General features: G+C 50.5%; 1 protein-coding gene across 1 annotated transcript; it reads right to left on the bottom strand.

Moving 5' to 3' along the window:
- Positions 1 to 4,332: 4,332 nt before the first annotated feature.
- On the bottom strand, positions 4,333 to 7,159 carry LOC137771434 (glutathione S-transferase P). Its single transcript, XM_068554785.1, has 7 exons — positions 7,057 to 7,159; positions 6,828 to 6,863; positions 6,424 to 6,524; positions 6,227 to 6,314; positions 5,740 to 5,843; positions 4,780 to 4,887; positions 4,333 to 4,601 (listed from the first exon to the last, which is right to left on the bottom strand). Coding segments are annotated over exons 1-7 (627 nt in total). The 5' UTR covers positions 7,058 to 7,159; the 3' UTR covers positions 4,333 to 4,412.
- Positions 7,160 to 15,021: the final 7,862 nt, after the last annotated feature.

Raw genomic sequence — 15,021 nt, 5'->3', positions numbered from 1 at the left:
TCTGGGATGGCAGGCAGATTCTTAACCACTGCACCACCAGGGAAGCCCCTGAGATTTTTCATTTCTGCTATTATATTTTTAATTTTTCCGGGAAACGCTCTTTTTAATAGCCTCCTTTTATCCTCCAGATGTAATAACTTTTCTTATCTCCCTGAAGATACTGATTAAAGTTTATTTGAAGTTTTCTCATGCACAGCCTGCACAGTATCTTCTCTGAGTTCCTTTTCCCCCTCCTGTTTATTATTGTTCCTCTCTTTTATGTTAGAGATTTCCCTCAAATATCTGGCAATTGTTTGTTGTCCGTTGATATTTGTCGTGTTAGGAGCGAGCAGGAAGTTTGACGGAAGTTCTGGGTGACAGAGGGGACTGTAAACTTCGTGGCAGGTTTGCTGGCTACAGATCCTGTCATTGGATCAGTTTCCACTTCTCGCAGGGGCCTCCGCTGCTCTCCCAGCCGGGTACGGACCTCTCTGCGCATGCTCTGGGCGGGGGTACCGGCGGAGGCGCGAGTGGAGCTTGGGGACCCGCCCGCGGCTCGCAGGCTGCTAGCCCCGCCCACTGCATGTAGCCAAGGGCGGGAGGCCAGACCAGGCCTGTGCAGCATCAGGCCTACGGCGGCCGGCCTGGATTCCTGATAGAGAGTGATGCCACCAAGTTTGTTCTGCAGCAATAGGTGCCTGGAAACCCACCGAGTAGGCACTGGGTCGGCTGGGGTAGGAGGAAGCAGCGCGCCTTCTAGAGGTCAGCGCCCCCGATTGTTTGGAGCCTTGTTCTGCAGCAGGGTCATCCCACTGGCCACCCTAAGGCCCTCCCTTAATCCTTTATGCCAACAACCTCAACGCCAGCTCCTACCTCCCCCGCTTCCCCCCGCCCCCCTCCCCCCCCCCCCATCTTGCCCCTTCCAAGTTCCTGAGCACTGGCCTCTCTCTGCCCAGGACTTTGGATGCTGACCTTGGCCTTCTCTCTTTCCTGGCAAAGTGGGCAGTGAGAGGTGCCACTCAAAGTTCTTCCCTGGGGAGAGCTTCCTTCTCCAGGGCCCTTCAGGGCTGCCCGCCTTGGCCAGAGCCAGCAGCCCAGCTGCACAGAGCCCTGGGGAAGCCCAGCTCCTGGTTAGCCCCCAGGGCCCTCCAGACCGGGTGTGGCAGGTGCAGGCACATTGGCAACGTGAACCACGAACTCCTGCAGTTTCCCGAGGCCCTCACGTGTCCTGGAAGCAGTGCTGTTTGGCACACCATCTCTGACTCGCTGTTCTCATGGGCAACTCAGACTGATCCTCTGGTGCCCCCTGAGTGTTCAGTCTCCTCCAGGGCCCAGAAATGAGCCAGGGACTGTTCCTCAAAGGAGAATGTGTGGGCTCCTGCTTTCCCCCTACAGGATTTCTACACTCAAGGTAAATGCCTGAGGAAAAGGCTTCCAGTTGCTGTAGCTGGGGTCACCTCTCTGCAGAGGAGACTGAACACATAATGGACAATGGCCAGACCGTGTATGGAAAAAGATCTGACCCACAACCTGCAGCAACCTGCCTGGAAACCGACCTCTTATCTACAATAACCGGACAGGAAGCCAGCCCATCATAGGTCAGACTTGTAGGAAGTCAGACTGCTATCTCTAGGAACAATCCGGAAAGCCAACGATAACCCTTTTAAATAATCATCACCCCAAATGTCCAGGACTTAATAAGTGACAGCTTCCTTAATTTTTATCCCCTTGTCCAACTTAGGACCAACCAGAGGAAGCCAAATCTGCTCCCCTAAGCAGTGACATAGGAAGCCCCAACTTCCAGTCAGCCCACCTACAGCTCCCCGGGCCGACAGCCCCCATTCAGGGCACAGCTGAAGTCTCCCTTTTCCCCCATAAAGCTTCTTCACTCCTCTGCCTGCCTTTGAGCCAGCCTTTGGCAGTGGCCGATTCCCTTGCTGGAGCCAGCTCTGAGTATGCAGCTTGCTGTCATTTGCTGGTCTTTATTTTCACAGAGGGCAGCTAGAACCAGCTAGGAGGGAAGTGGAGTTTCCAAAAGAGATGTGAGGGAGGTGCTGAGGTCAGGAGATGGTGGAGTGCAGAAGGTCTCCATCAGTCCGTGGGGGCGGGCCTTTGGGATGCAGTGGACGAGGTGTGCAAGTGCAGTGTGCTCTCAGGCAGAAGGAGCAGGCCCGGCCCGGCTCTGAAACCATCCTTTGCTCTCGCCAGTGGCCAAAGTCACCTAGCCATGGTCTCCAGGTCCAGGTGCTGTCTCCAGGAGAATCTGTCCCACTTTGGCCCTGCAGCCAAATGTCCAGGCCAAGGAGAGGGCTGGGCCCTTTAGTCTCTCTCCGATCACCTCCCTCAGCTTGCGTGTCTTCCTCCACTCCCAGATGAAGACATTTTCTCAGTTCCCCATCACTGACAGCTCTCAGGGGCTGGTCTGGGAGAGCCAGAGGGGCCTACTGTTGGAGTGGGGAGAATACCCCAGAGTCATAGCCCCCTCCCCTTCCCTGATCACCTTCAGAGGCAGGACAAAGTTGGGAGGTGACTGGATTCCGTTAGCCTGAGCTGAGAAAAAAGGATAGATCAGACAGGATGGGTCAGGTTATGCTGCAATAACAAACAACTGTAAAATGCCAGCAGTGTAAAACCACAAGGCCACTGCTCAACCGCACCACGTGTCCTGCTCCATGGTGTCCTTGGAAGTGATTCACCCACTCTGCCCACAGTCCAACATGGCCAGAACATGTTATATGGCCCCTCCCAACTGCAGAGGGGTCAGAGAAGTGTCATTTTCCCAAATATCATCTGTGAGCAATAGAAAAAAGTCTCTTGCAGAGAGGGCTGCACTCTGTTGGCTCAGCCCCATGCTCCCAAAAGGCCTGATCCAGGCCTCCTTGCTCTTTTTCACAGTAGCAAAATCCATTGTGTGTGCACCTAATGTACTTAGGCAGTCTCCTGCTGATGGACACCTGTTCCATTTTCAACCTGTTGTGATCACAAGCAATAATGTAATGATAACCCTGCTGGTGCCTCTATTCACTCTTCAGCAAGTTAAACGTTCTGTGACTCAGTTACCTCATTCATAAATAGGGATAAGAGTACCTACTCAAGGGTGGTGAGGACTAAGGAAGGTAATATACTAAGGCATTTAGTATAATGCCTGGCATCGAAGGTACTCCATTAGCTTTAGCAATTATTATCCTTATTTGCAAGGGCAGCTATAGATGGTTCAGGGATACATGCCTCTTAGTTTTGATCCACACTTCCTGAAGCCAATGTCCCCCACGGGCAATGTCTGTTCCAGCCTCTAACCCATTTCCCCAGCCACCTGCCCAATGGCACTGCTCTCAGCTGTTCTGTGCTCCTGGGGTGCTCCGAGGGTGTTTAGGCATGAACTGAATCATGGCTGCCCTGATGCTGGAGCCATGATTGCTCTGACACCATGAATGGCCCCTAAACTGGGGCTCTGTATGTGGGATGGGTGCAGGTACCCCTCTGCCAACCCACCACCCCTGCAGCATGCAGGCAGGACACTTTATAGTCACTGCAGAGCTGCTTCCCTCTGGGCCCTCAAATAACATTTCCTGGAAGTCTCACCTACTTTGAGTTCTCTCAGCAATAAGAGAGGTTGACTTACTGAGAGGTTCCCTGCTTTGGGCAGGAGGCTCTGATGCTGGGCAAGGCTCCCCAGAGAAGGGTCTGCTCCTCCAGGCTGCACCAAGGGGGCCTCCCACAGGCCCTCCCCTCCAGCCATCCGTGGGAGCCCCGAGAGCCACAACCTGTTTGCACCCCAGTGCCTCCCCACTGTGGACACCCCACAGCCAGCTCACCCAGGCTGGGTCATTCTCTTTGCCCAGCTGACAAAGATGGTGAGAGAAGGCAGGAGGCGAGCCGCCTGGATCGCCCAGTGTGGCTCCCATGCCCACGACGCACAAGGAAGAAAGGAGAGCCCCATCTGAGCAGAGGTGACTGACCCTCCCACCGACCCAGCCCAGGGCTGCTCTGAGCGGCTCAGCTCCTCCCCACGCCCCTCCTCGGCCAAGGGCCCCTCAGCTCCTGCAGTCCTGGATGGAGGCCCTCTGGCAGGTGGCCTGCTGAGAGCAGAAAGCATGTTTCTTTAAGTGAGCCTGTCCTCTGTAGACTGTGGGGATCTCCAGAGCAGGGACCATGGTTGATTTCTCTTCCTGTTTCTTTCTTTTCTTTTCTCTTTGTTTCTGGAGTTCAGTAAACACAGAGCTGGGTTGAGGGCTCCAGGAGGACACTCTGTGTTTCAGGATTCAAGTATCCTGTCCAGCTGCCTGTCCCTCCCCCAAGCCTGAGAGGATCAGGGAGCCCCCTCCCCAGAAAACTCAATGCTCACAGCACTGCTTCTCTCTTGGAAACTTTATTGGTCCTGGGGAAAGGGAAGCAGGCAGCTCCCTGCCTCTTGCTGAGGGTGCCACAAGCCCTCACTGTTTCCTGTTGCCATTGATGGGGCGGTTCACGTGCTCCGGGGAGGCCAGGAAGGCCTGGAGCTTGGGCCTGGCGCTGAGGCGGGCCACGTAGGCTGAGAGCAGGGGGAAAGAGTCCAGGCAGCTGGAGGCCAGGACCTGGTGAATCCGAAGCAAGTCCAGCAGATTGTAGTCGGCAAAGGAGATCTGCAGGGCAGAGAGGGGCAGGGACTCAGTGGGTGTGGGAGGTGTGAGGCAGGGAGCCTGAGCCGGTCCCTTGGTCTGCCCAGCTTTGCTGAACCAATGGCTCACGTGCTCTCTCTGCACCGGTTTGCCATCTGTAAGAAGAGGGTGGTGGGGAAGGGGCGGGCCAGGGCCAGCTCACCTGGTTGCCCACGATGAAGGCCTGGCCGCCGTGGTTCTGGGACAGCAGGGTCTCAAAAGGCTTCAGGTGCTGGGGCAGTGCCTTCACATAGTCCTCCTTGCCCGCCTCCTGCCAGAAAGATGCCACTGTGTACCATCCTCCTGACGCTCACGCTGCTGCACGCCCTGCCTCTGCCCCTGCCCCGAGACGTCCCCTCCTGTCTGCCCCATCTCAGTGAATCGCCGCTCACCCAGCCCCCGCCCCCGCCCCTCCTCTCCTCACCCCCGACCCCAGGCCATTGCCACATCCTGTCCATTTCAGCTGCCGATTCTTCGCTAGTTCACTCTTGCCGCAATCGCTCACCAGACTGTTGCAAAAGCCTTGTAGGGTCTTTCCAGATCTCACAGATATCGCCCTGCTTAGACTCCCCAAAGACAGCATCCAAGCCAGCTGGTTCAAGGCCTTCAGGACCTGGGCCTGCTGCCCCCTCCAGCTCCATCTCCTGACACTCTCCCTCCCTCCCTCTCTCTCTCTCACACACACACAGGCACACACGCCTTGCCTCTGCTAAACGGCTCCCAAGTCCCTGAATGTGCTCCGTGCCTCGTGCACCTGAAATAAGTGCCAGCACCCCTTCTAGAAGCCGACTGTAGGTGCTCCTCCCCCTGCACCTGGCTCCAGGAAGTGCTCCTGACCTCCCCCAGCTGTGGATCGGGGACCACCCGTGGCTGGATGTCTCCTGTCCTCACGCTGTTCTGCCATTGCCGGCTACCTGACTGGGTCCCTCCCCCAGGCAGGGAGGCCGAGTCTTGTGTCCAATCCATAATGGCTCTTGACCCCCCCACCCCCACCCCGGCACAGCCAGAAGCAGCCCAAGGGAAGGATCAGTCAGAGCTGCGTGAGGGGTGTTGTGTAGGGTGAGAAGGAAGCCAGCCCCTTTCTTTCTTTGTCCTCAGTGACCGTCCCCGTGTCTGTGCTTACGTAGTTTGTGTAGATGAGGGTGCCGTATTTGCAGCGAAGGTCCTCCACGCCGTCATTCACCATGTCCACCAGGGCCGCCTCCCGCTGGTCCTTCCCATACAGCCCTGGGGTGGCGGGAGAGCAGACAGCATGACGGGGCGCCTGACCAGCCACTACAGCCTGACCCACCAGACAGGCCACGTGGCTGCCTGTGAGCCTCCGCCAGGGCGGAGGGAGGAGGATGTGGATGAAGAAAAGGACCATCTGAGTCCATGCTCAGAATTCAGCGGGAGGTGGCCTGCTACGGGGCAGGGATTGCTCGACAGACCCGGGCCTGACCTTAGGCGAGTGAGATAACCTCCACTTGCCTCCGCTCCACAGGGCTGCAGGACAATTTGATTTAAATGGAAGAGGCTCGGGGGCCAACACTGAGCAGATGCTCAGGAACTCTGACTGATGCCCGCCGACCCCTGCCCCGGACTGGGCCCCCTGCAGCCTCAGGACTCACCGAGGGAGCGGCCCAGGTGACGCAAGATGGCATTGGACTGGTACAGGGTCAGGTCTCCATCCTGGAACTTGGGGAGCTGCCCGTACAGCTGGGGGGAATGCACAGCTCTGTCAGAGGTGCTGAGCTTGGCTGCCCCCCACCCTAGTTTTGCTCCCCAGTGCCCAGCCGCTGACCCGGGATACGACAGAAGCACTCACACAGGAGGCCTTGAGTGAAGGCCAGGTCTCCATGGTCACCACCTCTTCCTTCCAGCTCTGGTCCTGGTCGGCCAGCAGCATGCGCATGGCCTCGCAGCGCCCTGGGGGAGGGGAGGACGGGGCAGTGGGGATGGGCAGGGACCCCAGCCTCGCAGCGCCCTGGGAAAGAGCCAAGGAGGTGAGGACTCCTCCGATGATCTCCCAGCACATTGCGGAGGGACGGGCCAGGGCCGGGAAGTTGCATACTCCAGCAAGGGGCAGCTCCGGGGCACAGGGAAGGCGGAGCTAGTAGCCACGTGATGGAGGGAAAAGGGAGGTTGGGGACTCCCTCAGGTGGGTGAGGGGCGTGGGCTGCTGCAGCCTCCAACCTCTGCCTCCCCTCCCTCCCCGTCACAGGCCCCTACCTCGAACAGGGAAGTAGACGATGGTGTAGGGCGGCACTGCAGGATGCAGAGAGAAGTCTGTTAGCACCTGGGAGAGGCGTGTTACGGGGGAGAGGGCGCCCGCCCGTCCTCCCTGGGGTCGCATCCCCTGTTCTGGGCGCTGTAGGCCCCCCGAGAGCCCCAACTGCTCCCCAAAACCCTGGGAGACCCCTCGGAATCCCCCTGGGAGCCGCAGGCGGCGGGGACTCACTGATGGCGACGCGGGCCTCAGCAACAGCGGCGGCGGCAGAACTCCAGCGCCCGCGACGGCGGCCCCGAGCCTTATACGGGTGGGCGCGCCCCGCTCCGGCCCGCCCCACCGTGCTGAGTCACCGCGCTGGCTGCGAGCCGCTCCCCCGCCCCTCAACCGCGCCGCGCAGCCAGTCCCAGCCGGTTGCATCCGATTGCCGAACTTCCAGCCGGGGCTGATGGGCTCACAGCTAGGGCTGGGTTCCAGAACCGTACAGAGGCCTGAGAGAGCGCGCAGTCCAGCCCCTTCCCCTGCTGGGGTCGCAGACCCCAGAGACACAAACCCTTGCGTGTAGACACTCGTTCCCAGATGCTGTACAAAGACGGACACACCCCCTGTGCACCTACGCGCGCACACTCAACTCACACCCCAAGCTGGATTTTCAGACCCATCCGCCGTTTGGAGTACCCCGCTGCTTCCTTCTTACTTTTTTTCCTCTAAATTACCTCATTTCTTCAACTCAGATACGCTTACCTTCACAGGAAACCTGTTTCACTCCCCTACGTGGAAGCGGGCACCACTTGTGATAAGTAGGCCTGGTAAAAATCACGACAGGAGAACGATATGGTTTTTGAAATCTATCTAGACAATGGGACACTGGACCCTCCCTTTTCAAAAGTATCCCTGGCAAGGTTACACATTTCTGGCACGGTAACACCAAGCTGGTCACCGTCCTTCAGTCCCATCAGGATTGAGGGCAATTTTAAAGGATTCCAGGACGAGCACCAACGCTGTTGAATCCCCATCTGTCCACCGGGCAACCCCTTTCTGGGGGTTCAGGCCCTACTCTGGGTCCCCCCCCCCCCCCCGTGGCAGTGATGGAGAAAGCTTCAGTGAGGGTTGTCCAGGCGATATTTCATCAAGACCCCTCTCCCTCCCCCAGAGCTGGCTGAGCGGGGCTGAGACTGCAGGGGAGCCAGGCCCCAGGTGGGGCCTGGGCTGGGCCCTGGGCAAGTTCTCCAAACACATCCAGGTGGAAGCTAATGGACTTGGTGACTGCGTGGGGAAGGAGGCCTCCAGGGAGACCGAGATGGGGACCCGGGAGGAGAGGCAGCCACTGGGAGGACATCGTATGTCCCGTGTTGGACCTAGTGAGTCCAGGCGTCTGTGGGATTGGCAGGGAGGAGGGGGCGTCCAGAGGCAGAAAGAAAACCCAGGCAGGAGTTCGGCGGAGTCAGGAGAACTACACTCCTGCTCAAGGACCAGTGATCTTCTCCTTTCTTCACTTTTGACATCTCCTACACCACCCAGCCCTCCCCACCCCAGCAGTGATTCTTCAGGGGCGATGCAAAACTTGAAAAACACCGTCAATTTATAACTTTCTAAGTGGATAATGAAACGGTCATTTCCTGACTGCACCCTCTGGGACTGGTGCAGGCAAAGGTGGTGCAGGCAAAGGTCGTACAGGCAAGGACAGGCACTGTTCTGAGGCAGACAGTTCTGGACCCAGGGAGGGCTGGGCCAAGCCCGCAGCAAGTGCCTGGGCCTTAGAACAGGCTCCAGATTCCCGCCCAGTGGGCCAGGACTTAGGGTCTCCGCCCCTCCCTCATTCACAACCCTCTTCCCTCAGGTCCCGCCGACACCCTTTTTATCCCTTAACACACAAAACCCTTTTCCTCTTTTTCTTCCAGAAGAGCTTCCTTTGCTCCTTTGACCTGAGCAAAAAGTAACCTGAAATTTGCCTTCCCCAGTTCTGAACGTCTGGTATGCAATGAGCTACAAAGAGCAAAGAAAAAAATAAAGGAAAGAAACAGTTGCAATGTTATATCAAAAAATAACCTGAACAGTTCCCTTCCTGCTACATTCTCTCTTTGCAGCAAATTCCACAGCCCTGACAAAGACAACACGCCCCCATCTCCAAAGACACACTCACACAGCCCTTTCACACACTGTCACACACATTCAAACACACCTGCACACACACACACGCAAAATGATAGGAACTGAAGTCTCACCAGGCAGCACTGAGGCCTCCCCTCTGAGCTCTCCAGGGCCTAACAGGGACAGCCAGACCTCAGGGTCTTCCTGTGTAGGCAGGGTGCTAGGTCTGGGCAATTGAAGGGGAGGGGAGGGGAGGGGGGGAAGTGGAGGAAGGGGGTGGCCCTGGCTGGTGTTCCCCTCCCCCACCCGTCCTGCTGTGGCCCCAGCTCCAGGTCTCTGTCCCTTTCCCATCGCTCTGAGTAGACATTAGCCCAACTCAACCTCCCTGATGGCCCTGGGGTGTGCAGGAGCATTTGCCTACTCCCAACCTCCATCCCTGTGCCCTGTGGACCATCAGAGATCTCCAGGGTTCATTTTAGCTTGTCTTGTCCCTCTCTCCTCCCACAGCAAGGTTGCAGGGCAGTCCTGGACTGTTCCTGCATGCTGGACCACGGCACAGGGTGTGTGTGTGTGTGTGTGTGTGTGTGTGTGTGTGTGTAGCACGCATGCTTCTCAGGTTCTAGTCCATTGTCATTGCTAGTCCGTGCTGGTCCTGCCCACGCCATTTGTTTAGTTAGTTAGTTAGTTCTATGTTCCCTTTATCCCCACATTCCATTCTCACTTCCTGTGGGAATAGTGGGACTGCTGCGTCCCAGGTATGTGAACACTTGAGTTGCATAAGTAGCGCCAGGTTGCCTTCCCCAACGGCTGCACCAGCCCACCCCACAGCCCAGCTACTCTTCCAACCTACTCCAGCCCCACGTGCCCCCAAGACGTGGCATTAGCAGCTTTGGAATGTTCGCCAGTCGAATTGGTATAAAGTTGTTCTAAACGGCGTCTCTCATTACTAAGATTTTGCATCAGCTCTTCATGTGCTCCTTGGATTTTGTTTTCCTCTTCTGGGAATTGCCTCTTCATACCTTGACCATTTTCTAGTTGATTTGCTGCCTACTTCCTGTTGATCTGCAGGAGCTCTTCGTTTATTCGAGATTTTAATGTTTTGGCTTCAAACATTACAAATACCTTCTCCAATTCTGTCCACCCTCTCTCTTTACTTTGTCCTGGGTGTCTTTCATTAAACAGTGTCGTCAAATTCATCAGGAGGTTTTTTGGGGGGAGGGGGGCGGTGGAGTGGTTGTGTTTTGTGCTTTTGAAACTTTGTTTAAAAGTCTTTTATTACTGGGGACTTCCCTGGTGGCGCAGTGGTTAAGAATCCGCCTGCCAATGCAGGGGACACAGGTTCAAGCCCTGGTCCGGGAAGATCCCACATGCCGTGGAGCAACTAAGCCCGTGCACCACAGCTAGTGAGCCTGCACCCTAGAGCCCGCAAGCCACAACTACTGAGCCCACGTGTCACAGCTACTGAAGCCCACGCACCTAGAGCCTGTGCTCCACAACAAGAGAAGCCACCACAATGAGAAGCCCATGCACCGCGAGGAGTAGCCCCTGCTCACCGCAACTAGAGAAAAGCCCATGCGCAGCAATGAAGACCCAACGCAGCCAAAAATAAGTTAAAAAAAAAAGTCTTTGATTACTGCATGTTTTAATGATAGGAGAGAATATATGGAACATTTATACCTACGTAACTTATGAGAGGCAATATTTTCTAGTTAGGTAGCATAGCTTGGGGATTAATAATAAAAACAAAAACAAAGTCTTTAATTACTGCCCTGAATCACAACAATATGCTCCTATTAACTTTATCAAGTTACTTTCACATTCACACCATTAATCCATCTAGAGGCCACCTTGCACGTGCTGTCAGGTAGGAATCCACCTCCCCAACACCATCTACTGAACGTTTTGACCTACATGTTAAGCTCCTGAAGGTATTGGGTCTGCCTGTCAGTTCTCTGTTCTCTTCTGTGTCTGTCTGTTCCTGCGCCAGTACCATAATTTTTTTTTATTACTACGGTCTTATAAATGTGGTAGGAAAAAATCACACCCTCCTTCCTCCTCCCGCCTCCCCTTCCCCCTTCCCCTCTCCCTCCTCCTCCTCCTCCTCCTCCTCCTTCTTTGAAGTTTTTCTTAGCTCTTTATGGATCTTTATTCATCGCTAAAAATGCTACCGTGAATTTATCAAATTTCTCCAAAAACTCCAGCTGGAATTTTGATTAGGACTGCATCACATTTCGAGATGAATTTGGAGAGAACTCACATCTTTATAACTTTGTCATCTTACACTACATTATGATCTATTTGTCTACTTATTCAGATTCTCTTCTATATCCTTTATTAAAATTTTCTACCAAGAGGTTTTACATATTCTTATATGTTACAGATACTTTGTATCTAGCAACGTATCTAAGATCCGTTTTTTAATTGGGTATTAGAGATGCAGAGAAATTCTAGAAATACTATTGATTTTGTAGGTTTCTATCTAGCAATGTTGCTGAAATCTTATTGATTCTGATAGTCTGTTGATTCCAAAGGGCCTTCTAAATGAATGCTCACATCATATGCAAATAATGAGAATTCTGCTTCTGATCTTAAAGAGATACGTGGGCATGAATGAAGAAGAGACTGCCTTAACCAAACCCCCATTTCTCTCATGGCTTGGGGTGGCCTCTCCCCTGGTCAGGGTGTCTGGGCTGGGGGTTAAGGGCCATTATGTATAATGTTTGCTGTGAATTTTTGGCATGGAAGCTGCATGAGTTCAAGAAGTTCCGTTCTATCCCTAGTTTAGTAAGAATTTTTATCATAAATAAATAACAAATCTTTCTTTTTAAAGAGACATTATTATTATTATTTGGCTGCGTCGGGTCTTAGTTGCAGCACGTGGGATCTTCGTTGAGGCGTGCAGGCTTCTCTCTAGTTGCTCAGTAGTTGCCCCATGGCACGTGGGATCTTAGTTCCCTGACCAGGGTTGAACCCGCATCCCCTGCACTGGAAGGCAGATTTTTCAACCACTGGACCACCAGGGAAGTCCCAATAACAAATCTTATTAAATGCTTTTCCTACATTGCTTGATGTTATCACATTGTGTTTCTCCTTTATTTTTATTAGTGTAGAGAATTATAGTGATGCGTTTTCTAATGAATTCCTAGAATACTTGATCATGATGTATTATTTTTAATACAATATTGTGTATTTCATTTGGGACTTTTAACATCTATGTTCACAAATGAAATGAGCATGTAATTTTCTTGTTTTGTCCTTATCTGGTTTTAGGAATTAAAACATCACTAGCCTCATAACATTTTCTGGGAAACTTTCCCTGGTTTTCTATTATCTGGAATAACTTGTAAAAAAAAAAAATAGAAATTATTCACATCTTCTCTTTATCCTTGATTAGTTTTGTAAAAAAAAAAAAAAAATCTGCTATCTTATGCAGAAACGGCTTTTGTTTTTATTAATGTTCTCTATTTTCCTTCGGGTTTTGTTTGCTATTTTTCTCTTTATTATTTCTGTGATTTGAAAATTTCTTTTGTTATGCTTTCCCAACTTTGTGAGTTCAATGATTTGCTCATTTATTCTCAGCTTTTTTTATTTCCTGGTAAATATATTTGAAGTTATATTTTTTCCTTAATGTACCTTTTAGCTGTGTTCCACCACTTTCAACATGTAATGTTTCTGTTCATTCAATGATACATATTTCTTCATTCTTGCCATGATTTCCTAATTAGCTCAAGGATGATTTAATGATATATTATTTAATTTCTAAACTTAAAGAACTTTTAAGCTATCTTTTTTTTTTTTTTTAAATTTTATTTATTTATTTATTTATGGCTGTGTTGGGTCTTCGTTTCTGTGCGAGGGCTTTCTCTAGTTGCGGCAAGCGGGGGCCACTCTTCATTGCGGTGCGCGGGCCTCTCACTATTGCGGCCTCTCTTGTTGCGGAGCACAGGCTCCAGACGCGCAGGCTCAGTAATTGTAGCTCATGGGCCTAGTTGCTCCACGGCATGTGGGATCTTCCCAGACCAGGGCTCGAACCCGTGTCCCCTGCATTGGCAGGCAGATTCTCAACCACTGCGCCACCAGGGAAGCCCTAAGCTCTTTTTTGAGTACTAATTCTTAGATAATTTTTATCAATTTCAGTTGGGAGAAGCTCCTCTCCATTTTGTTTTTAATTTCTAATTTTATTACATTATGGTCAGAGAATATAATGAGTCTCATATTTATCCACTGTAACTTACTGAAGTTTTATTTATGGTCTAGACCATAGCTTGTTTTTGTAAATGTTCAGAGGTACTCCCCCCAAAATCCATTTTCTGTTGGGTGTAGATAATTGTTCATCCCTTTGACGTTAGTGTTTATTCTTTTTGTATGTTCTATCAATACATGAGAGACATGCGGTATTATTGTTGTTTTATCTATAGCTTCCTGCAGTTCTATCAGTTTTCACTTGATATCATGTGAAGCTTTATTGTTAAGTGTATATATCTTCTTTGTCTATTGTACCTTTTATGAGTTTATAACATCCGTGTTTGTCCATTGTGATTTTCAGCCTTGAATTAAATTTTTTCACATGTTAAGATTCCCACCCTGGCTTTCTTTTAAGGTATGTTCATGTGGTAGATCTTTTTCTATCCTTTTACTTTTTAATATTTCTGTACCTAGAAATTAACACAACATTGTAAATCAACTATACTTCAATTTTTTAAAATAAATAAATAAAATGGAATGTTATTCAGCCTTAAAAAATTTTTCTGTACCTTTAAAAAATTGAAGCAATTTATATTCAGTAAAATGCTCACATTTTTAAGTGTACAATATGATGCATTTTGATAAATACAGGTACTCATGTAATCACCAGCCAATCAAGTTACAGAACATGCCCACCACCTTGGGAGTCCCCTGGGCCCCTTCCACTTCACCCTCACACTCTGTAGACAGCGGTGCTTTGTTTTCTGTCACCATAGATTAGTTTTGGCTCTTCTTGAACTTCACCTAAATGCAGTCAATCAGTAAGTATCTAATTTCTTTCACACAACATAACATTTAAAAATTTTTTTATATGAAGGGATGCTTTACACTTAGTTAAGTTTATCCTTTTGAGTACACAGTTTTATGAATTGGACAAAAGCCATCATTTCAATGAAGATATAGAACATTTTTATCATCCAGAAAGTTCCCTTGTGTTCCTTTGTGGTCAGCCCCTCCTACCTTTAGCCCCTGGCAACCACTGATCTGCTTTCTTTCCCTATAGTTTTGTCCTTTTTCAGAATGTCATAGAACTGAAATCATACAGTATATAGCATTTTGAGTCTGGCTTTTTTCACACGGCATGACACATTTGAGATTCATTCATGCTCTGTGTGTATCCGTGGTTCTCTTCTCTTTATTGCTGAAGAGTATTTCGTTGTATGGCTGTACCGTAGTTTATCCAGTCACCACCACTCAAAGGGCACTGGGTTCTTGATGATTAAGAATAAAGCTGCTTTAAACACTTGCTTGCAGGCTGTTATATGAACATAAGTTTTCATTTGTCTTGGGTAAATATCGAGGAGAAGGATTGCTGAGTCATATGGTAAGTGTATGTTTAACCTTGTAACACATTGCCAAAGTGTTTTCCAGCATGGCTGTGCCATTTACACTCCCACCAACAGAGTATGTAAGAAATCCGATTGCTCTCAATCCTCACTAGCACTTAGCGTTGTCAGCTTTTCGCCTAGATGTTCTAATAGGTTTGTAATGTTAATTCATTGTGGTTTTTAATTTGCATTCTTCTAATGACTAATGATGTTGAATGTATTTTCATGTACTTATTTGCCATCCATACATCTTTGTTGAAGTGTCTGTTCAAATCTTTTGCTCATTTTTACTTGGATTGTTTGTTTTCTTATTACTGAGTTTTGAGAATTCTCATATACTCTGGATATGAGTCCTTATCAGGTATAGGTTTGCAGATATTTTCTCCCCATTTATGGTTTGTCTTTTCATTTTCTTAACAGAGGCTTTTTTTAAATTTTGAAGTTTTTTATTTTGATGAAGTAAAATTTAGTAATTTTTTTCTTTTATGGATCATGTTTTTTGGTGTTTTATCTTAGGAATCTTTGCCTAACA

Source organism: Eschrichtius robustus, chromosome 11 (assembly GCF_028021215.1).
Source record: "Eschrichtius robustus isolate mEscRob2 chromosome 11, mEscRob2.pri, whole genome shotgun sequence".
Classification (NCBI taxonomy): domain Eukaryota; kingdom Metazoa; phylum Chordata; class Mammalia; order Artiodactyla; family Eschrichtiidae; genus Eschrichtius; species Eschrichtius robustus.
The sequence above is the reverse complement of the archived record's forward strand: the minus strand, read 5'-3'. Positions and strand labels throughout refer to the sequence as shown.